Here is a 24423-nt window from a genome sequence, read left to right as displayed (position 1 = left end):
CCCCTGCTGCCTCGGGCAAGGTTCTTGCTAGTGCCCATCTCCTGTGGCCAACGGAACAATCACACTTAGAGGTCTGGACCCAAGATAGGCCCCCCATGAGAGCCCGACATACAGACACCTACTTGGAGACCATCACACATGTGAAGGTCTTTTATGGTGCACACAACCTTGCAAGATCATTCTGTCTGTCTGGCAACCCTGCAGCCTGAATAACAATGCCCTTTCTGATGTCCCTTCCCCACATGGCAGATGCACTGAGACAGACAACAGAATAAGCTTTATTGAATTTATTTGCCTTGCTTTCAATCAAAAGTGCTAAAAGCAGCTAAAAAATTATCAGAATAAGCAGCTAGGGATTAAAGAAAATATTAATCTCTTTACTTAAAAACAGTTTCTGTTGTTTAACCATGGAAAAGAAATCAGAACTGGAGAACACTCAAAATAAACTAATGAGAGGCTCATGCTCAGATGTAAACAGAAAAAGAAAGTAGTATGTAATGGTTGCTTTGCTAGAACTACCTGGGTAAAGGGCATCTACCTACATGGAATATTCACTGTGGGGACAGAAACAAAATTCAGTCCATCTTAAGTCTAACATTGTAAAGAAAACAAAGTTACAGGATCCAAATCATTTCTAGAGAAAATGGGAAATTCAGCCTGTGGATTGATCACATGATCACATCACACCAACAATGAAATCCAGCAGCCATTCCACTCAGAATTCAAAGATACCAGTACATGTCTAGGTCTGCATATGTGTTTAAGTAGCCCCAAGATGACAAAAATAAGCACAGTGAGAGAAGATATTTCTGGGTCTCCAAGAAAATGAGTTAGAGTCTAGGCATCAATTTTGAGCTGTCTTGTAGTGCTTGGTGGGTTTGGATGGTTAAAGTATGGGCAGAAGGCTTGACAAGGAAGTTTTGCAAACTTCTAGTGAACCTGAATGGATTTGGTGTGTCTTGGAGATGACAATTAGCCAACAAAATCCCATGGAGAAGGTGCCTGCATTTTCACTTCTCTGTCTGAGAGTGCCTAAAGAGGTGGTGATGCTACCACAAAACAAAACAAACCAAATGATGGTGTGAGACAATGGGAAAGAGGGCCTGGATATCAGATTCAATCACTTAAGGGTGAAGTTAGCAGACAGTTCATTATGTCTTGGATTTAGGGTGGCGTACAATCTGACTTTGAGTGACAAACTTGGGAGTCAGGGGGTGCCTTGGGAAGGGAAGTAGCAACTGGGCTATGAGGGCATCGACACATTAACACTGGAACCAGGGAGGAGGACATTTCTCCAGTGACCCCAGACTTGCTTAGCAGTGCTGGTGACTGAGTGTGTCTTCTGCCAGATTTAAAACACGGCTTTTGGCATTTTCAGAATTTTGAATTTCACTGGGGTATTAAGGGCTTAACAAAACAGGATAGGACATCAGGCATATTCCTGTACAACTGGAGAAAGTCGTTTTGCTATTAGGCAAGTGTACGACTGCTATGGACTAGCTATTCATTGGGAGTCTGGTGGTCCCCAAGAAGTGTTCTGTCTGGTTGGGAGGTGTAACCTGAGACAGGTTGGTAGGAGACAAGTGCAGATAGAGTTTGGTATCAAAGTCCTTCCTAGGTGTTTGCCCCACCCAACCAAAGATGCAAGGAAGGAGTTCAAAGGGCAGTGGGCTAGTTGTTGGGGCGGTGGCTCTGAACATTTTTCTTGGAGACCCGGAATTTTCTCTTTCACCAGCTCATCTAGGAACCTTTGCAAAACTGGCATCAGCCACCAATAGAATAGTAGCGTTTAACTAGACTCATGACACCTAAAAGGCCTTTCCTTCGGCCAAGCCGTCAGAGTTCACTGATTCGATCACGGAAAAGATTGCCTCTTTAACTGCTCCAACAAAGAGCTGTGGCTGTCTCCCTGCTAAGGCCCATTGTCCAAAGTAAGGATTTCCTAATTCTATAGCAGTGCAACTAGTTTACGTCATTTTTAAGGGGAGATGCTGGGGTCTCAAGTGCTGGTGGTGATTATGCTGGGGGACAGACATCATTCCTGTCCTTTGTCTCCTTCACTTGCTTATGAGCTTTAAATCTGACTTCTAAGGCACTTTTGCTTAATGAGAAGTGGTTATTGTAAATAAATCACTACAAGGCACTAGTATAACTTTTAGCAGTTATTGAAGTGCTGAGGCTCCATCCAGGAGCAATTTATTGCATTGCTTCAGTTATCTGGCTCCAAGCTTTGGCCTTCTTCTTGGCGAGGGAAAACCAGACGGGCTCATCCTGTTCAGCATGCTCAGAAGATTCTTGAACCATGGTGGGGAGCATTTCAGATAGTCTGGTTTCCTTCTCCTTATTAGGCAGCTGGAATTGCTTCTCTTCAAACCCTATTGGAATCATATCTAAGAACACACAAGAAAGAAATGACAGTTTGTGTCCAGAGGGGCTGGGGTTTGTTTATGCAGGCCCAGGGAACTCCTTCTCCTTTCAGGTTTCCTTTGACTTCTATAAGTCAGTGGGTGCCCATCAGCATGGAGGGGTGGGGGGGTGTCAAAGGGGTGAAATCAATGTAGCTGTGACCCAGGGAGCCTGGACCCAGGATGACCTGACAGGTAATACCTATAGCTGCCACTGCCACTTTTGGGTAGCTATAATTGGATTTTTTTTTTTTTTTGGTGCTTTGGAACAAAGACCAAAGAGAAAATATATTACATGGTATCTGTTCAGCTTTTCTTACTTTATTTTTCTTCCACAATTGTTAAATTATTTAAGAAAGAGATGGAGGGGAGAGGGGGAGATAGAGAAAGAGAGAGAGAGAGAGAGAGAGAGAAATAGAGATAAAGATTTCCCAACACTACGCCAGTATAAATAGTTTGTGTCAAAGTTGAGAAGAAGAAGAAGGAGAACCAGTAGCAGCTGCACTAGCAGTTGGGGAAGGAGGGCTTTCAGGTCCTGGTGCATGATGGTGGAGACAACCTAGGCAATTTGTCATAACCAAAACCTGGAAGCAACCTAGATGCCCAACAACAGATGAGTGGCTAAGAAAGTCACACATATAGATACACAGTGGAATAGTATTCAGCTATTAAGAATGATGAATCCACCTTCTTCGCCTCATCTTGGAAGAGATAAGCAAAAAGAGAAGAATAAATAGGGATTGATTCCACTCATGGACAGAAGTTGAGAAATAAGAACAGAAAGTAAAAACAGAGTATAATTTGGACTAGGCTTGGTGGATGGCACCAAATGAAAGGACTCTGCTGGGGGGACTTTCAGGTCCTTTTGCATGATGGTGGAGGAGGACCTAGGCTGGAGGTGAAAGTTTATTGAAGAAATGTGTAAAATTGAGAAATTTTACACATGTATCAACAACTGTATTTACTGTAAGCTATTAATCCACCAGATTAAGAAAAAAAATGAAAAGGAAAAGAAGAGGAGGAAGAAGATGAGAGAAAGAGGGAGAGAGGGAAAGGAAAGTTAGGAAGGAAGGAAGGGAGGAAGGAAGGGAGGGAGGGAGGGAGGAGGGAGGGAAGGAGGGAAGAAGCAAAGCATAGCTGTACATAGACTTTTACTGTCTTGTTTTTCTGTTGTTCTCAAGTGATGCCAGGATGAACTCTGCCTCACATATGCAAGACCCATGGTCCACTGTTGAATCACCTCCCATACCCACCTCAGAAGCTCTGTTCTGCTTTAAAAGGATAATATCATCTTGGGGGGGGGCAGTTGTCACCAGGGAAGTCTTGTTGTTCCAGGAAGTCTTTTTTTTCCAGATTAAAAAAAGCAGAAACAAAGAGGTGAAGAGGCAGGGAAAGAACACAATGCTAAAGTTTCCTCCAGTCCACTATAGATAGGGCTCGAACAGAGGTCATGCAAACGGAAAATCCAGGTGAGCTATCTTTCGGGACTGATATTGCTTTGGCTTTACCTATTCACAGAGCCATGAAAAACAACAGATCCACCTGGCATAAGTCTATTCTAGAGAGCAGTGTAATGATTACTCTTGCCAGACACCTCCCTATCCTTCCTTTCTTTTTTTTCCCAGTATATATTTATTGATCCAGAGTCTGCTTAGCTCTGGTTGGTTTATGGTGGTGCCAAGTATTGAAATAGCTGCCTTGGAGTCTTAGGCATGAAAGTCTTTTTTGCAGAACCATTATCTCCCTAGTCCATTATACTCCAATTCTATTTGCTTGCTCCTTCATCCTTGCCTTACAGTGGAGTGACTGATTGCTTTAGTCCCAGGCAGTGGTTTTGAAATAAGGCTGATAAAATAGCTCACTTGGCTAGTGTGCTGCTTTACTGTATGTGCCTTGCAGGTCCGAGCACAGCACCCACAGCAGTCAAGGAAGATTCAGTGCTTGGTCAGTCTCTCTCTCTCTCTCTCTCTCTCTCTCTCTCTCTCTCTCCCTCCCTCCTACAAAGAATAAAAATTAAAAAAAAAACAATTTATGCATCATTTGCTGAAGTAAGTGAAGCAGAAGCCTTAGCAAAGGGACCAAGGGAGTCTGTCATTCTAAATAGCTCAGTAGATGATCTGAACACATGGTGAGAAGCAAAAACAGTGTCAGACAGGAGTACAGTCCCCATCAGAAGATTCATAGCTATGAGGATGCTATTCCAGACTCACACAGTAGTGTCGAGATTCACAGTTTAATTTCTGCATGAGCAGATAAGAGACGGTAAAGATGGCATGGTATAGATTCATCATTCAGTTACCCTGCTCCTGCTGAGGTACAAACCCTCTTGGCTACAGCATTACTGATGAGTAGGTGAATGGATGAGTCTACTAACTCCTATGCAGCATGGCAATTTTTCAGCTTTATCTCCCTATCTCTCATACCCCTGCTCAGAATACAAAAGGGATGGAATAGGCCTTTTAAGTGATTCAAAGGGGCCAGCTGGTGGCACACACACTAACATGCACAAGGACCTGGGTTCAATCCCTAGCCTCCACTTATAAGAAGGAATCTTCATGAGCAGTGGAAAAGTGCTGCAAGTGTCTCACCTCTGTGTCTCCTCCACTTCCTGCTCCCCCTTCTCTTCCCTACCAATCTCCCTTTCTCTGTCTCTCACATGTATCAAAAACAGAAATAAAACATGATCAGGAGTGGTGGAGTTATACAGACACAGAGCCCTAGAGATAACCCAGGTGACAAATAAACACATAAATAAATAGTTGACAAGTCAGGGCTGGGGATATAGCATAGTGGATTACACAACAGACTTTCATTCCTAAGAGGCCAAGGTTCTGGGTTCAATCCCTGGCACCACCAAAGCCAGAGCTGAGCAAGGCTCTAATGAACATAAATACACTGGTCTAATAAGATAACTCAAGTGGACAGTACACATGCTTTTTCATAGGCCCAGCTCTGGTTTGAGCCTGGCCCCCACTGCACTGAAGGAAGTTTTAGTGCTGTGCTGTCTTTCCCTCTGTCTCCCTCTCTCTGTCTCTACTATCCTATATGGAAAAGAAAATTAGCCTGGGGATGTGAAGCTGCAGTAATGAAAAGTAAAGGGAAATAAAACAAAAATGAAAGCAAGCTGAGAATACAGTGAAACGAGTCCTAGGTAACACAGGGAAGCCAGTACATGCAGCCTTCGGAGAGCAGGAAAGTGAGACAGTAGTGGGAAAGGACAAGGTGCTTGGGGAGACTGTGCAGATCACCTCCACATGGAAAGAGATGCTTCAGAAGGTCCAAGAACTGGAGGAAGTATGGAAGATTGGCCAGATTCAGCAACTCTGAAGGTCCTGCCTTCAGAGGTGAGCACTAGGACAACCACCTCTGCTTAAAGCAGACCCAGCCCAGAAACTACCTGAGACATCAAAATCTTCTTTTATTAAACATTCAATTATACTATCTATCCCACCACATGCCCTGCCTACTTATAAGGGACCTGGGGCATAAGACCCAAATAGGCCATCCTTCAATATGGGTTATTCTACCTCAAAAAACAAAAAGCAAACAAACAAGACTTGAGTACTACTAGGACTTTAAATTGGCTGATGTTCAATAGTTTCACTGGGAATGCAAGAGAGAAACTACTGCTTTATTACAACCTCAAAGTAGCATGGATCTTCTCTCTTGTTTGCTAATCTCAAGGATGTTTCAGGAGTGGCCACAGCTTTGTTCCTATACATCTTTCTCAATGGGGGAATGGAAGATCCAAGCCTCCTACCCCGGAAAGTTACACACTGATCTTGTAACAGTTCTACATTGGAATTTTCACAATCCTAGTCAGTATCTTTATCCAATGGAGGAGTCATGGTAGAAACCCAAGGTTTATTATTATTTTGAGGGTTATGTGTGTCATATGCAATAACTACATTTGAAATTGTAGCTATGTCTCAACATTGTGCCAGGCAGGCTATATTGGGGGGGTTTGACTAGGAATGGGTCTTTATTTGTTTGCATTTACCTGTTTGGATAGGATTGAGTGGATTCAGATACACGGCCTTCTCCTGTTTCTTGGCTTTTGAAGTGGGATTCTTTCTTGGTTTGATGTACTGAGGAATACCTCCCTTCAGTACAAAAATGAAAAGACAAAGCTTGTTAGAGCTAACATGAAAACACCAAAACCATATATTCAGAAGACCACAAGTTTCAAGCCCCATCCAGAGCACTTTGAGGTCAATAATAATCACAAGAAATGAGGGAGGGGAAAGTGGTTGAGGACAGAGAGGATAGAACAAGTGATCCTGAGGGTCTCTAAGCTCAGAATTGAGGTTTGCAAAACCTAAGCTGCTTCCAGCTTACCACCATCTAGATCTGGAAGAAAAAGGGGCTGTGTAATCATACAAATCATGTGGACTGGCTCATAGGAGAATCAGTTAACTTGAGAATGTCCTCAGGCCCAGCATGTAACAGCAAGCTAACAGAATGTGACTATGTCAAGAAAATCCTATCAAGTAACTGAAGTGTGAACCATAGGCTATCTGCCTAGCAAAACTTGCCAACATTTGACTCGAAACACTGCTTGCATTAGACAGTGATCTACATCTTTAATATTGTACAGTTTAAGCTGCTCAAAATCACCTCACCACAACTGATTTTAATTAGTCTATATATCCTTGTGCATTTTTTCCACATCAAGGGGTTAAAACAAGATGAACTTGGCCCCTGTGTCCTCTGATATATCTAACTTATTTTCTTTCATATCTAACTCTTGATGTACAAACTTGTTAAATTGGTTTGAGGTAATTTTCAGCAGTTCTAGAATGAGGCACTTTTTTTCTTTCATTCATTCTTTCTTGTTTCCATTCATTCATTCATTCATTATTTTCATTATTTTTTTCTCGTTCATTTTTCTTTTTTGGGTCTTGACTGGGGCGTTATCACTCCAGGCTGACTGTTTCAGAGAGAAGCACCTCAAGGTACAAGCCCCAAGACAGAGACAAAGAGTGAGGGAGACTCAACAGCAATGAAGCTTCCTCCAGTGCAGTGAAGTTCACAACTAGACATAGGATTGAGAATGGTAAAGCAAGTACACTCTTACTTAAGCTAGCTCACTGGCCAGGATCTGCATTTGAATACTTTCTCTTTTAAATATGTTATTTATTTATTATGTATTGGATAGAAACAGAGAAAAGTCAAAGCAGAAAGTGGAGACACACACAAAGTTGCAGCACAGCTTTACTACTCAAGAAGCTCCCCCCACTACCCACCAGGTGGGAAACAGGACTTCAACACAGGGGCTTGCACATTGTGACATGTGCATTCCACTGGGTATACAACACACAGTCCCTCATTTCAACACTTTCAAAGAAGTTTTAAATAGGACATTGGAAAGAAGACAATCACCTCATCAACTGGAATCCATATGTCGAAAAAAAAAGTTCATCATGGAACTTATCTTTCAACTTATAAATAGATCATTACAAACCCAGTTGATATGCTGAGACTCAAGCATCACCTTCATATACATAAAGACAAATGATTATGTACTTATATAGAAAGTTGCCCATAAATGAAATAGGACATGAAAACTAGTATGTGTGATAGGATCCCATTTCAGCGTTTTAAAATTTGTAGTGTGTGTGTGTGTGTGTGTGTGTGTGTGTGTGAGAGAGAGAGAGAGAGAGAGAGATAACTGGAGGGATAACTACTTACCTCTCATCCTATACATTACCTGTGAATTCTACAAAATAACACTTCTTTTTTTAAAAAAAAATTATTTATTTGTTTCCTTTTGTTGCCCTTGTTTTATTGTTGTAGTTATTGATGTCATCGTTGTTGGATAGGACAGAGAGAAATGAACAGAGTAGGGGAAGACAGAGAAGGGGAGAGAAGATAGACACTTGCAGACCTGCTCACTGCCTGTGAAGCAACTCCCCTGCAGGTGGGGGGCTCGAACCAGGATCCTCTCGCCGGTTCTTGTGCTTTGCTCCACCTGTGCTTAACCCGTTGCACTACCACCCAACTCCCAATAACTTATTTCTTAAACCAATTTCATGACATTCTGCTTTAGAAGGTCTAAGACAGGGGGTGAATTACAGAATCTCCTCACATTCATTACTTTCAACTCCCAATAACTTATTTCTTAAACCAATTTCATGACATTCTGCTTTAGAAGGTCTAAGACAGGGGGTGAATTACAGAATCTCCTCACATTCATTACTTTCTAACAGATCTGTATAGTCTTTAAGACTACACGCTTTCTACAGGGCAATACTGTATAATAGCAACGCAAACAGTTTCCTCTGAAGAGTCCCCTGTCTTGTAGACTAAAACCAAATAGAAAAAATTAAAAGAGGAAGGGGCAATGGCACACTCCGTTGAATGCACACATTATTATGTGCAAGGATCTGAGTTCAAGTCCTCAGACGCCACCTGCAGGGGAAAGCTTCAGGAACAGTGAAGCAATGGTGTGGGTCTCTCTCCCTCTCTCTCTCCCCCCCTCCTCTCTCTCAATATATATATATTCCACTTCTCTCTCAAGATCTCTCTTTTCTATAAAAACTTAATAAACACTTTAAATGAATAGAAAAGAAAAATATTGAAGGAACATTGGCATTCATTAAAACTACCCCAACCACACTTAATAGTGGTGTTTTATAAATTCCATCAAGGACTGGGGAAATAGCACAATGGTTATTCAAAAGATTTCCATGTCTTAGGTTCCAATCAACAGCATAAACCAGAACTGAGCAGTGTTCTGGTCTCTTGTCTCTTTATCTATCACTCTCATTCAAACAAAATAAATAAAAATATATTTTAAGAAAAGACTCTCCTAACTTGATCATTGCCATGCCCTCCAACCCAATCAAGAGATTGGGGATCGCTTCTCTGTCAAGGTTCCTGGTGTAAATTTAATCTGACTCTAGCAACCAATTGAAGTGTTTTCTGGGCTTCCCCAGAACTTACCCCATATGTGTACTCCTTAGTTTCAGTCTTAGATGTGTTTTTCTTCCTGAGTCGTGGCTCTCTCATAGGAAGTGGGGACAGTGGACTCTTCTGCCTCTGTTTTGTCGTGGCCATCGCAGATGGTTTTGAGGTGGTTTGTTCCACCCTGTGAGCAGGCTTAGCTGAGAAAGGAACAAAAGGTCTTAGAGAAAAGAGTCTGCAGTAAAGTGTGAGAACAGCAGTGTGAGCTCCCCACAGAAGTGCTCTACATGGGGTGTCCACTAGCTGGCCTATGAAAATGAACATTTCACCTTCTTGTGAGAGCTCCTCCCCCCAAACTTGGTAAGGCAGACATCCAGTGGGTTGGTAAGTTATTCCTCAAAGCCGAAGTGATGTCCCTTGACTGGACCCTTCCTTCCTGGTCTCCAAACATAGAAAGGCAATGGCTTCTGAGTAGGCTGGGCAAAATTCCCAAATCCCAGAGGATCAGGTCATTCATTGATGCCATTCCTCCAACCGGGAAAAACCATAGAATATTCTTCATCTCCTAGTCTCTGCTACAGCTGTGAGGTTAGTTGGAGTTGTTGTGGGAATCCACAAGGTTACAAGATGCTAAGTTTGAAAACACAAAGACCCTTAGAAAGAGCGATGTTCAGAAGACCACGTAGGTCTGGATTCATAGAATGAAATGGTGAACAAAGAGACACACAATTAAAAAAGAAAAAGAGAGAGATAGAAGCTAGAAATTAAGATTCCAAGCTGACTTACTGAACAAAGGGTATCTGTTAACAAGCCAGTGGGCTTAGAAAATCAGCATGGTGTCTCCAGGGAGACAGTCCAATGACAACACATAGGACTTGCTTGTGAGAGAACCCAGGTTTGATCCTCGGCAGTACCAGTAGCCAGAGCTAGCACAATGCATGTGAGTTACAACATTCTTTGAAATTGCTACCAGAGTTATCACTGGGGGTTGGTGTATCAGCACTAGAAACTCACCACTCCCGAAGGCCATTGTTTCTCTTTCTGTTTTATTTGATAGGACAGAGAGCAATTGAGAAGGGAGGAGCAAATAGCGAGAGAGAGAGACAGAGAGACACCTACAGACCTGCTTCACTAGTCAAGGAGCTTCCCTCTGCAAGTGGGGAGGTGGGGCTCAAACACAGGTCCTTGTAAATGGTTATGTGTGCATTGAACAGGTGTGCCACCACCCGCACCCCACATGGAAAAACATTCTGAGAAAAGCACGGATTCCATTCTGATGGAAGGTGTGAGGACCAGGGGAAGGGAAGGAATTGGGAGACAATCGTGGGGGTGGGGTGGGGAGAATCACACTCACACTCCAGAAGACCCTTTTGGAGGAAGGAAACAACTCAAAATCCACCTCCAAATCCATTCATTTAGAATGGGGTACCCTCTGCCCCACCCATCCACTAGCCTGTCTATTAAAGCAACCACCCATCAGACAGATCTAGAACAGACCTCCTTCCCTTCAAATCTTGGGTATCTAGCTCATCCTTCCATTGATACCTGCTCACTACCTGAGCAGGTCAAGTCTCACCTGGGAACTTGCTAGGTGATATCTTATCCACAGTCTCTGATTTTGGTCTGCTCTGTGTTATTTCCGTTGAATTGCATGTGGTCATCTGGTTCTCAAGGACACCCAGGAAGCCCTGGGAGACACTCCTTCGGACGGGGTGGTTTCTCACCAGGGAAGATACAACAGGGCTTGAAGATAGAGAGGAAGGTTTAGCCAAGTCCTCATTATTTTCTTCCTTATACTTGGGTGTGAATGGGACTTCACGTAGGCGGATACCAAACAGGTTTTGGACCTCGGCCTTGCAGGTGGAAGAATTGGAATGGTGCTCCTCATTTTGACTCCCACTCTGAAGTATTTCTTCCTTGGAGGAAGGGGCCCCAGAACTGAAGGCCTGGCAGACTGGAGTAGTGGTGAGATTTACAGGCTTTGTGGCAGGACCCAGAATGTTCTTAACGAGATCTTCAGAACTGCGACTGTGTTTTCTAGCCTTGGTGATGATCGGTGGCACTTTGAGGTGAGCCCAGCCATGGAGGTGACTCTCAGGGTATGTCACCTCAGTGGTGGATAAGTCACCTACAGGACTTGGATAAGGCAGTCGATGATATCCATGCTCAGTGAAATCCTGACACTCCTTGGGAGTGCTCCTCTCTGTGTGGGAAGCCAGGGAGCCTCGGAAGAAATTCTGAGCTTGGAAACCGGTTCCAGGCTCAGCTTGGAAAAGCTGCCTGGCAGGTGGTTGTGCTGTAGGCTGGTCCCACAGGCCCTGGGAGCTTTCTAAATACAAGGGGCAGACTTCGTGCTGGGGATCAGCCTTCCCCTGGGTCCAGCCAAGGGACCTGGGAGGCAGCTGCTCCTTGGAAGTGCTCCATTTTGTTGGAGCACTCTCTGATTGTGATGAGTAGTGGTCTCGCAGATGTTCAGCTTTCTTCAAGGACTTTAAGGGATATTTTAGTGTGAAGCCTTCCTCGATGGTCACATTTTCCCAGGTCCCAAAAGCTTTGCTCTCCACTCTGGGATTCAGCAAGGATTTGGAAGCTGGGTTTGGAGACAGAGGATCTAAGCGAACTCCTCCCGTCATCACAGGGCTCTCAGCGAAGACTTTCTCCGCCATGAATTTTACAAAACTTTGAGAAGGCTTTTTGGAAGGCTGCAGGGATTCTGACTCACCTTCGCCAATGACTGAGCTGAGCGAGGGTGGCGGCTCAGCCTCATTCATGAGCAGGAGCTCCTCAGATTGTCTGTGGAGCACAGGCTTCTCATTCTCCTCCCCACCGAGGCTCTGGACTCCTGACCTGGGGCCTCTGATGACCCGGGAAAGGTGTCTGGGAGGCAGTGCCTCTTGAGAAACACCTTGTTCCTCCTCCTCCGCCTCTTCCTCCTCTTCTTCCTCAACCTCAAGCACCTCTTCCTCTTCTTCTTCCTCCTCCTCCTCGTAGTCATCTACACCTACATCCTCTATCTCATCTTCATCATCATCGCCAAGGATCTGGCTCTTGGGACTGCCAGAGGGGAGCATCTGGGCACCTAGTTTACCCACTAGGGCCTGTGAAGTTGATGTGGGAGCTACCTTCTCCGCAGAGTTATTCTTCTCAGCCACCGCACTCTCAAGACCCGAGAAGATCTGTTGCTCGAACTGGGGGGTCAGCCAGGACTGGAAGGACCGTCTGGATGGCATCAGCTTCACTGGCCGGCGCCAGTCGTCACAGGTGTTCTTGGAGCTTGAGACCTTTTGATCCCTCAACCAGGGTGAGCTCAAGTTCTGAGCAGACAGCCTGGGAGGATGGGGCTGGTTGGAGCTGCCCCAGTCAGTGGCAGGATTGTTGGGGCCCCCAAGAGCTACTTGCTTCTCCAATACTGAGCTCACCCAAGGTTGGAAAAAATTCCTGGTAGCTAGTGGCTCCAGAGATCTGCCCTTCTTATTTGGAATCTTTTCGGGCTCCGCAGAGCCTTGTGGCTGGATCCGGGGCCCCATCGGGGGTTGGAAGGAGTGTTTGGGAGATGTGTGCCCGGTTGCCCTCTGCTCTACAGATGCAGCCAGGGAACTGAGGGCTGTACTCAGTGGCTTAAATTTTGGCTTCATCAAGTGCTGTGGTGGACATTTGAAAGACAGCAACCTTGCAAACTTGCCCTCCTCCACTGCAGTGTTCTCCATGGTTTGCTGGCCCACACAAGCTCCCATGGACAGTGGAAATATTTTTGGGGGCAGAATCTCAGCAGTGGCCCCATCAGGCCCCGATAACACATTCTGCGTTTTAGTGGTGGTCGAGGAATGCAACGGGACTCTACTCAGTAGAGGCTCCCTGGCCAAGCTTGCTCCTAACCCAGCAGCACCTGGAAAAGAAACCTTTCGCAGGCTTCTTGGGCTTGTCCAAGGTTTAGGGTGTTGGCTGAGATCCATCAGATCCTTAGAAATGCTCTTGTCACCACTGATTGAACTCTTGGTGTCCAAGTTGGCTTGCAGTTTCTGTTCGGACTTCATGGAACTGAAAGTAGATGACCTGAGAAGAGATTCCACAGGATCGCTCTCATCAGAGTCAGAGTTCTCTAGGTCTTCAGGAATCGTCTTTCTGGTTTTGAATTTCCTTGGGGATTGAGAGTCAGACATGGGTGGAAGTAGTCTGGTGTAAGTGGCACCTTTATGAGTCACTATTTTGGACCTGGAGGGGCATTGCTGGTCCATCTTAGGCCTCCTCAGGCGCCGGGAAAGCAATCTGGAAGGGGGTGACTCTACAGAAACACCCCATTCTGCAGATGTGTTCTTCGACCCTGGAGAACCTGGCCGCTTGCCTTTGGAGCTCACCCATGATTGAAAAGCATGTTTGGGAAGAATCAGCTTCACAGGGTTGCGCCATTTTGTGGACACCCCCTTGTGGCCCTGGGAGACACGTTGGGCATTCAGCTTCACAAAGGGTTGTGTAGCCCCTGTGGCAGTTTTCAGTTGTCTGGGATGATCCTGTCCCTCAGCCATAGTCAGGGAAGCTGTGGAGGCATTTTGGTGGTGTTTGGGCCTCCCTGAGGCCTTCGAAGGGTGTTTGAGGAGCAGCTCTTCCTCAGAGGTGCTCCAGTCTACCCCACTTTCATACTTCTCAGTGTAGCTACTCAATTCTGAGGAAGTCTCAACTTCAGATTCCTCCAAAGCCTGGGTAGTGAGCGCCAGAGTCTGCTGCTCCTCGCTGTTGGAGTCCGCAAGCAGACTTTTGGATTCATTTATGCCTTCTTCTTCATCTTCTGGCTTCTCCAGGGCCTGGAAAGAGACTTGTGAAGTCAGCTGTTGATCAGAGTCAGTCCGCTCCTCTGAATCTACCAGTCGCTCCTCAGCTTCCGGTTTCCCCAGGGACTGGGGGACACAATGTGGAGTGGACTGCTGCTCAGCAGTGCTGGCCTCCAGACTGTTATTTTCTGTTTTGCAAAAGAACTCTGGTCCATCTTGAGGGGTCTCTGGGGTCTGGGGAGCAGAGCCAGGAGCCAGCTGTTCCTGCTGCTCAGTATTACTGTCTTCTACTTCAGCCATGCTGTCAGAACCCAATGATTCAATCTCAGGGTCTAGCTTCTTCATGAGCCAAGACAGGCCCTCTTGGGGAAGCCTCTCTTCAAAGAGACCTTCCTCTGCTAACACCCTGGCTACACAGGCATGCAGGTCTTCTTCCATGGAATTGTCACTACTGATGCTCTGTTCACTTTGTATACACAGGCTGGAAGCCTCTTCCCTTTCTGAGGATGGGGAGGGAGGGGGATCCAAAAACAGCTGGGACTCCATCACCATGGAGAAAATGTCATCTTCTTGGGGTGGAGACAGGCTTTCCTCCACTGACAGAAGCGAAGCCCCAGTTTCGGATTGATCACCTCCACCAAGGGAAGTACCACCTTCAGGGTGGGCTGGGGCCACCCTCTCCTCATGCTCTTGTGGGATAAGCTGTGAGACCGGTGTATCTCTGACTTCAACATCTTCACCATCAGCTTTCTTGACTGTATCCTCTGTGTCTGACAGCTTCCCCTGAGGTGGAGGGGTCTCTGCTTGTGGAGTGGGATCTTTCTCTGTGTCTTGATGCTCGGTGACCAGGTGCAAGGCAGCACACTCCTTGGTGGTCTTGATAGTAGGCAGCGAACTGTCACCATCAGCAAAGTCCATTCCAGAACTGGATGGTTTTAGGATTTCAAATTTGGATTCATCCTCACGCATGCAGGAAGGATCGGATCCTTTTCCTTTGTTTCTCTTATTTGAAGTTTCATCTGTGTCTTTATCACATATGTCAGTCTTACACCTCTGATCCACATTCAAGGAATCTGTACCAAGTAAAAATAAGGCCATAAAAGAATTAGTGTCTTGGCTTCTTCAGAGAACAATACTGTGGGGCTGGGTGGAGGCCCACCTTGTTGAGCATACATGTTACAATGTGCAAGGACCAGGGTTCTAGCTCTCAATCCCTACCTGCCGGAGGAAAGCTTTGCAAGTGACTAAGCAGTGTTGCAGGTGTGTTTCTGCTTCTCTCTCTCTCTCTCTCTCTCTCTCTATATATATATATATATATATATATATATATATATATTCTGGCTATCTCTGTCCAATAAGTAAATATAATTATAAAAATGTAATAATAATACTGTTCCAGAACCATAACCATTTTACTTATAGTGTGCTCCACCACTAGCTGACGTACATCAAAATGGCATCTTTTTGTACCTGTAGTAATGACCACCTTTTAGGAAACTTAGAGGTTGAAGGGGAATTTCACTTTCTAATTGGTATCACTTTTCTTTTAGTCCTTTCAATTCTTTCGTTTTTCTCTTTTAATGTAGTTCTGGAGAAACAGAAGAAAAGATAAAAGAGAAGAAAGAAGAGGACAAGAGAGGAGATGACGGAAGGGGAGGGGAGAGGAGAGGGGAGGGGAGGGAAGGGAAGGGGGAACTGGAGGGGAGAGGAGGAGAGGGGAGAGGAGGAGAGGGGAGAGGAGGGAAGGGAAGGGAAGGGAAGGGAAGGGAAGGGAAGGGAAGGGAAGGGAAGGGAAGGGGAGAAGGGAAGGGAAGGGAAGGGAAGGGAAGGGAAGGGAAGGGAAGGGAAGGGAAGGGAAGGGAAGAGGAGAAGGGAAGGGAAGAGGAGAAGGGAAAGGAAGGGAAGGGAAGGGAAGGGAAGGGAAGGGAAGGGAAGGGAAGGGAAGGGAAGGGAAGGGAAGGGAAGGGAAGGGAAGGGAAGGGAAATATCAGCACTGAAGCTTCCTTCAGTGTGGTGGTGCTGGGCTTGAACCAGTTTTGTACAGGGCAAAGCAGCGCACTATCCAGGAGAGCTATTTGGTCAGCCTTTTAATTAGTGTTTCTGTTCTCTCTCAGTTTCCATTTCATATGCAGGGATTGATTCCATCTTTTGAAAGGGTTCAGCAGGAGTTATGTGGTGGGGGGAGTTTATTCTCCTCCTGTTTTCTTCCTGCTTTCTAACATCTTATATAAAACAATCTTAGGTTAGCTGTCCATGGACATGGATTCTGATCACACTGCTAACCCAGGGACACAACCAGAAAAGAAAACTACAAATCAACATCTCTGATGAACATAGATGCTAAAATACTGAGCAAAATTCTAGCCAGCCGGACACAGCAATATATTCAAAAGATTGTTCGGGGGCCAGGTGGTGGCGCACCTGATTGAGCATACATGTTACAATGCGCAAGGACCTGGGTTCAAGCCCCCAGCCCCCACCTGCAAGGGGAAAGTTTCACAAGTGGTGAAGCAGTGCTACAGGTGTCTCTCTGCCCCTCACCTTCTCTATCCCTCCCTTCCCTCTCGATTTCTGACTGTCTCTATCCAATAAATAAAGATAATTTTAAAAAAATTTAAAAGATCATTAAAAGGGAGTCGGGCTGTAGCGCAGCAGGTTAAACGCAGGTGGCGCAAAGCACAAGGACCGGCAATGGGGATCCCGGTTCGAACCCCGGCTCCCCACCTGCAGGGAAGTCACTTCAGAGGCGGTGAAGCAGGTCTGCAGGTGTCTATCTTTCTCTCCCCATCTCTGTCTTCCCCTCCTCTCTCCGTTTCTCTCTGTCCTATCCAACAACGACGAGAACAACAATAATAATAACTACAACAATAAAACAATAATGGCAACAAAAAGGGAATAAATAAATAAAATTAAATTAAAATATCATTAAAAAAAAAAGATTGTTCATCATGACATAGTGGGGTTTATCCCAGGCATGAAAGGTTGGTTTAATATACTTAAATCAAACAACATGATTCACCACATCAATAAAAGCAAGACCAAAAACCACATGGTTATATCAATAGATGCATAGCAATCCTTTGACAAAGTACAATATCCCTTTATGATCAAAAAACTACAAAGAAAGTGGGAATAGAGGGAAAATTCCTGAAGATAGTGGAGTTTATTTATAACAAACCTACAACCAACCTCATACTCAATGGTGAAAAACTGGAAGCATATCCCCTCAGATCAGGTACTAGACAGGACTGCCCACTATCACCATTATTATTCAACATAGTGTTGGAAGTTCTTGCCGTAGCAAACAGGCAGGAGCAAGGAATTCAAGGGATACAGATTGGAAGAGAAGAAGTCAAACTCTTCCTATTTGCAGATGACATGATAGTATACATAGAAAAACATAAAGAATCCAGCAAGAAGCTTTAGGAAATCATCAGGCAATACAGTAAAGTTTCAGGCTAAAAAAATAGCATACAGAAGTCAGTGGCATTCCTCTATGCAACACTAAGTTAGAGGAAGATGAAATCCAGAAATCAATTCCTTTTACTATAGCAACAAAAACAATACAACATCTAGGAATAAACCTAACCAAAGAAGTGAAAGACTTGTATACTGAAAAATCATAAGTCACTACTCAAGGAAATTGAAAAAGACATAAAGAAGTGGAAAGATATTCCATGTTTATGGGTTGGAAGAATTAACATCATCAAAATGAATATACTACCCAGAGCCATATACAAATTTAATGTTATCCCCATCTAGATCCCAAACACATTTTTTAGGAGAATAGAACAAATGCTACAAATGTTTATCTGGAACGAGAAAAGACCTAGAATTGCCAAAGCAATCTTGAGAAAAAAGAATAGAACTGGAGGCATCACACTCCCAGGTCTCAAATTGTATTATAGGTCCACTGTAATCAAACTGCTTGGTACTGGTATATGAATAGACACACTGACCAGTGGAATAGAATTGAGAGCCAAGAAGTACGTCCCCACACCTATGGACATCTACTTTTTGACAAAGGTGCCCAGATTATAAAATGGGGAAAGCAGAGTCTCTTCAAATGGTGTTGGAAAAAATGGGTTGAAACATGCAGAAGAATGAAACTGAACCACTATATTTTACCAAATACAAAAGTAAATTCCAAGGGGATCAAGAACTTTAATGTTAGACCAGAAACTATCAGCTACTTAGAGGAAAATATTGGCAGAACTCTTTGCTGCATAATTATTTTTATTTATTTAAAAAAGGAGATATTAACAAAACTGTAGGATAAGAAGGGTACCACTTCATACAATTCCCACCACCAGATCTCCATATCCCATTCCCTTCTCTGATAGCTTTCCTATTCTTTATCCCTCTGGGAGTATGGACCTAAGGTCATTGAGGAATGCAGAAGGTGAAAGGTCTGGCTTCTGCAATTGCTTCCCGGCTGAACATGGGTGTTGACTGGTCAATCCATACTCCGAGCCTGCCTCTCTGTTTCCCTGGTAGGTTTAAATGAATCTAATTACAAAGAAGATTGAGGCAAGTATAATCCTATGGGACTACATGAAATTAAAAAGCTTCTCCACAGAAAAAGAAACCACTACCCAAACAAAGAGACCCCTCACAGAATGGAACTGAGGCAAATAATCAAAATATATAAAGAGCTTGCCAAACTCAAAAAGAAGAAAACAAATAACCCCATCCAAAAATGGCGAGAGGACATGGACAGAATATTCAACATAAAAGAGAGCCAAAAGGCTGAGAAACACATGAAAAAATGCTCCAAGTCTTTGACTGTCATGGAAATGCAAATAAAGACAACAATGACATACCACTTCACTCCTGTGAGAATGTCATACATCAGAAAAGGTAGCAGAAACAAATGCTGGAGAGGTTGTGGTTGTCAAAGGAACCCTCTTGCACTGCTGGTGGAAATGTAAATTGGTCCAACCTCTATGGAGAACAGTCTGGAGAAATCTCAGAAGGCTAGAAATGGACCTACCCTATGATCCTGCAATTCCTCTCCTGAGGATATATCCTAAGGAACCCAATACAACCATCCAAAAAGATCTATGTACACATAGCCAATACCCGGAAACAACCCAGGTATCCAATAACAGATGAGTGGCTGAGCAAGTTGTGGTATATATGCACAATGGAATACTACCCAGCTATTAAAAACAGTGACTCCACCATTTTCAACCAATCTTGGAAGGAGCTTGAAAAAAATCATGTTAAGTGAAATGAGTCAGAAACAGAAGGATGAATATGGGATAAGCTCACTCTCAGGCAGAAGTTGAAAAACAAGATCAGAAGAGAAAACACAAGTAGAACCTGAACTGGAATTGGCGTATTGCACCAAAGTAAAAGACTCTGGAGTGGGTGGGGGGGAGAATACAGGCCCAAAAGGATGACAGAGGACTTAGTGAGGGTTATATTGTGTTATGGAAAACTGGGAAATGTTATGCATGTACAAATTATTGTATTTACTGTCAAAGATAAAACATTAATTCCCCAGAAAAGAAATTTATAAATAAATAAATGAAATTATTTGCCTTTAAAAAAAATGGTTAGACCAGGGAGAACAGAAACAGCCAGTGGCACAGCTATATACAAATACTGTCAAAGGACATAAATTATGGTGATGTTTTATATGAAACAGAAACTCCTAACAAAGAGATATTTCAAAGTTAACCTAATTGCCAAATAATATAATTATAGCAATAACTTATCTATTGCCTTCTTAAACCCTAAGACAGCAGGAACCTCCCGCTTCCTATATTTCCCCTATATTTCCCCCAGTCCTGGAACCTCTAAGATGGGGCTCACTTTCCTGCATGCTTCTCTCAACTCATACCAGATGATATTGCATTCGATGATCCCAACCTAATCAATGCAATGAGTACCACCTCAGCATGCTTCACTTCAGACTGTGTCCAGAGACGTCAGTCATGGAATGTCAACTCTTTAGCTTCATTACTCGGGTGAGACCTTTCCTTTCATAGGATTCGCTAATTCCATTCCAGATGGTTCACTTCCTAACAAAGTCCCAAAACCTAGATATTGACCAGATCCTGTGAGATAGAGTATATGTTCACATGTATCTATAAATCAGGGCAAAATATATACCTAAAAGCAAAAGTAGACAATAGTCTCCAGTGAGTCAGTATAAAGTTCATAATGAAATAGTGTCTACTTAGACTTAGATACCCTCCTCACCTACTTCCTATTATATTTCCCTCACTCACTCCAAAGCTAACCTTATCAAAGCAAAGACTGCAAAAGCTGAATAAGGGCAAGAGACTGGAATACTTTAACGATGACTCTTTAGTCAACCCGACAGCTGGGGCCCTAGTCGGGGAGTCCTGGGATTCCCAAACAGAAATGATGGCCTAGACCTCGATTAAATCCCTCTCTCCATTGTTACTGTTCATCTCTATCAGGAACAATAAAATAGACACCTTTGTGGGTCCCCATAGGACCTTGCCCTCAACTTGGGTCAAGAATGGTAGAGAATGTTCCATCCTCCAAAGAGGGCCTGGACAACATACTCTATGCTACACGTGAGGAAGATGGGTCCTGAAATTGGGGCAGCTGGGAAAGTTCCTACTCATGACCACAGAATGTGAGCTCAGATCTACAGGGATGCAGAGGTCACATAGGCTCCTAAGCTGAATATGGGCCCCAGATCAGATCAAACAGATGGGGATTACAGGCAATAATATTTATACACCGTTCCCATATTTGGGAGATACTCTCTTCCCTGATCCAGTTTTCTGGTCCTTTATGCAGCCATGACATCATCTCCCCAGACAATAACTTGGATCCACCCACATTTCAGATTTCAGGCTCAGGGGAAAAAAAAACTATTATATCTACAGTCCATTTAGAATATAAGTAAAATATGCCTACTAGCTAAGTACAAAATGGAGACTCCCCATCCCCCAACTCTTCATATGTTAACTCTCTTTTCAGCCACCAGGTTCCAGATGCTACCATGATGCCAAACAGACTTCCCTAGACAGACAACCCCACCAAATTGTCCTGGACCTCTGATTTCTCAGAACTCTGCCCCACTAGGGAAAGAGAGAGACAGGCTGGGAGTATGGATTGACTTGTCAACTCCCATGTTCAGCAGGGAAGAAATTACAGAAGCCAGACCTTCCACCTTCTGCATCCCACAATGACCTTGAGTCCATACTCCCAGAGGGATAAAGAATAGGAAAGCTATCAAGGAAGGGGATGGGATACAGAGTTCTGGTGGTGGGAATTGTCTGGAGTTGTACCCCTCTTATACTATGTTTTTGTCTGTGTTTCCTTTTTATAAATACAATAATAAATAAATAAATAAATAAATAAAAATTATAAAAAAGAAACAAGGACAGAAAGAGGAAGCACAAAGGGAAAGTTGGACTAGGTGTGGTGTATTACACCAAAGCAAAGGACCCTGGGGAGGGGAGACACATGGGAAGCGGGGAGCACTTGGCTCCTGGTGTATAATGATGGAAAAGGACCTAAGTTGGGGGTGAGAGTGTTTTGCAGACGCCTATGATGAGGGGATGCAAGCTTGTACCCGTGTGTCAGCAAGTGGACTGGAAACTGTTAACCACCACCCTGTAAAAGTATTTTAAAGGGCATTTCCTTGGAAGAAAATCAAGGATGCCAGTATGAACCCTTTCCCTAAACCCTACACAGGTGGCATTTTGTACAGTATGCAATTTAGACAAAAAGTCCAGGGCCACAGTTGATAGAGTCTTTTTTTTTTTAATTGCGACAGGGTTATTGCTGAAGGACTCGGTACAGACACTAGGCATCCACCATTCCCAGTGGCCAATTTTTACATTTTTTTCTTTTTCCTATATTCTTGTTTGACAGAACAAAGAGAAATTGAGAGGCCACAGGAGATAGAGAGAGAGAAAAAAAAAACAGAGATACCTGCAGACATGCTTCACCAGTCATGAAACGTCCCCCTGCAGGGAGGGAGCAGGAGCTTGAACCCAGAACCTTGAACATGGTGTTATGTTCTCTTAACAGGGTTTTCCACCAACTGGCCACCTGAAGACATCTTTAATGTGAAGCTTTCTGAGGACCAGAGCCAGCAGGCCTGGGGTCCATCCATTTGTAGGCCTTTTCACCTCACACTGTGCAGTTAGATTTGGAACACACACTTCAAGATGGATGTGAAGCTCTACTCACCTGAACTGTCCTTTTTGGACTTGTTCTGTTCAACAGCTTTTGCTTTGCTGACATCCTTCTCATCTTCAGACAGGAGCTGAACGTGTAGCCCCTCCTTCTTGGCCTTCATCTACATGAGGGAGAGAAAGAGTAGGGCTCAGACCACAGTGCTCCCCATCCATGTCTGCAATGTGGTTCAAGGGGGAGGGGGATATAAAAAGATAAGAGGAGCTGAGCATTGGTGCACCTGGGTGAGTCCATATGTCACAATGCACAAGGACCCAAGTTCATACCCCTAGTCCCCACCTACAGAGGGGGATGCTTCCATGAGCTGTGAAGCAATGCTACAGGTGTCTCTCTGTCTCTCTTCCTCTCTATATCCTCCTTCCTATTCAATTTCTCTTTGTTTCTAGCCATTAAATAAATGAATGAGTAAATAAACAAATAGATAAATAAAAGCAGGAAGAAAAAGCCCTGGGTGTCTAAATGTCTCTGCTAGGTGGATGACAGGAATGTTAGAGAGGGAGGTTGTTTCCGGTGGCACCCTTCACTTGGTGATCAGTTCAGCTATTCCAAGTGGTTTGCCCAGATTGAGAGATCTCTCTTTGGAGAGAAACTAAGCTGAGTTCTGAAACCTTGCCATAGTTGGAAGCTTGACCTCCAGATAGAGAGAACAGGCTCGATTACGTAGCTCCTGGGTTTCAACTACTTATTTTCTTTAGTTATTTCATTTATGTTTTCCTTTTTTCCCATGAAGGCTACTGCTGGAACTCAGCACCTACATGACTCCATGGATCCCAGCAGGTTATGTTTTTAAAGACTTTCTTTTTATTTAGCCCCCTTTGTTGCCCTTGTTTTTTTATTGTTGTAGTTACTATTGTTGTTGTTGTTGATGTCATCATTGTTGGATAGCACAGAGAGAAATGAAGAAGGGGAAGATAGAGAAGGGGAGAGAAAGATAGATACCTACAGACCTGCTTCACTACGTGTGAAGTGACTCCCCTGCAGGTGGGCAGCCGGGGACTCAAACCGGGATCCTTACCACTTTGTGCCACATGTGCTTAACCCACTGCGCTACCGCCTGACTCCCGATCCCAACAGGTTTTTATGTTTTGATAGGGGGCAAGAGACAGAGACAGAGAGAGAGAGGCAGAGAGATACCTGCAGTGCAATTTCAACCTTTGTGGTCCCTACTTCCTCTTGTAGGTGGGTACTGGGGTCTTAAACCCTAATCCTCATATTGTGTACGCTACCAGCTAAGCCACTATCCAATCTCTGAACTGCTATATAAGAAAGAATCTTGAGAGGTCAGGAGGTGGCACTGTGAGCTGATGACACATGTTATCACACACAGAGACCTGGGTTTAAACTCCTGATCCTCTGACCTGCCAATGCCCATGCTCAGTGGAGAAGCAATTACAGAAGACAGACATTCCACCTTCTCCACCCCATAATGATTCTGGTAAAGAATAGGAAAGCTTCCAGTGGAGAGAATGGGATATAATACCCTGCTGGTAGGAAATGTCTGGCATTTTAACCTTCTTATCCTACTGTTCTGTCAATAGCTTCCGTTTTTATTTTATAAATAAATTTAATAAAAAATAAAATAAGATAAAATAAACTCCTGATCCCCACTTGGGAGGTGTGGGGGGAGCTTCACAAGTAGTGAAGTGGCACTTAAGGTGTCTCTCCTTCCCCCCTCTTGATTTCTCTGTATCTCTATCAAATAAATGCGAAAAAATGTAAATAATTAAAATAGAAGTATCTAGAGCTGGGTCATGTTGAATATTTTCTACAAAGAGGATTGAGCTACCTCCCAGATGTTAAGTCAATAAGCATTGCCAGGAGTTTTGGGTCACTGGTCTTGTCTTCTTCAGACCTCTTATGTAAATTGTGAATAAAAAGAGGGTCTCACCCAAGGGGTACCAGTCAGTCCCCCTCCCGTGGCTGTGAAGTCCAGAACAGTGCCCTTGACTTTACCACCCCTCAGGAGGCTGTGACTCCCATCCCCTTAACTCACAACCCCCAGAGGCAGCTTGCAGAGGTTGGGACTTCTTCCTTTTTAAAAATACTTTCATTTATTTATTATTGGGTAGAGACAGAGAGAAATTGAAAGGGGGGAAGTAGAGAGAGAAAGAGTCACAGAGACACCTGCAGCCCTGCTTCACCACTCATGAAGT

General features: G+C 44.1%; 1 protein-coding gene across 1 annotated transcript in view; it reads right to left on the bottom strand.

The window, feature by feature from the left end:
- Positions 1-272: 272 nt before the first annotated feature.
- KIAA1210 (KIAA1210 ortholog) overlaps positions 273-24423 on the bottom strand; it is a 56794-nt gene continuing 32643 nt past the window's right edge. The window contains exons 7-11 of the mRNA XM_060183425.1: positions 22265-22373; positions 10888-15150; positions 9351-9511; positions 6406-6508; positions 273-2390 (exon numbers count right to left, since the gene is read on the bottom strand). Of these exons, the coding sequence (XP_060039408.1) occupies positions 2197-2390; positions 6406-6508; positions 9351-9511; positions 10888-15150; positions 22265-22373 (4830 nt within the window). The 3' untranslated portion in view covers positions 273-2196. The remainder of the gene's footprint in view (positions 2391-6405; positions 6509-9350; positions 9512-10887; positions 15151-22264; positions 22374-24423) is intronic.

Source organism: Erinaceus europaeus, chromosome X (genome assembly GCF_950295315.1).
Source record: "Erinaceus europaeus chromosome X, mEriEur2.1, whole genome shotgun sequence".
Classification (NCBI taxonomy): Eukaryota; Metazoa; Chordata; class Mammalia; order Eulipotyphla; family Erinaceidae; genus Erinaceus; species Erinaceus europaeus.
The sequence above is the reverse complement of the archived record's forward strand: the minus strand, read 5'-3'. Positions and strand labels throughout refer to the sequence as shown.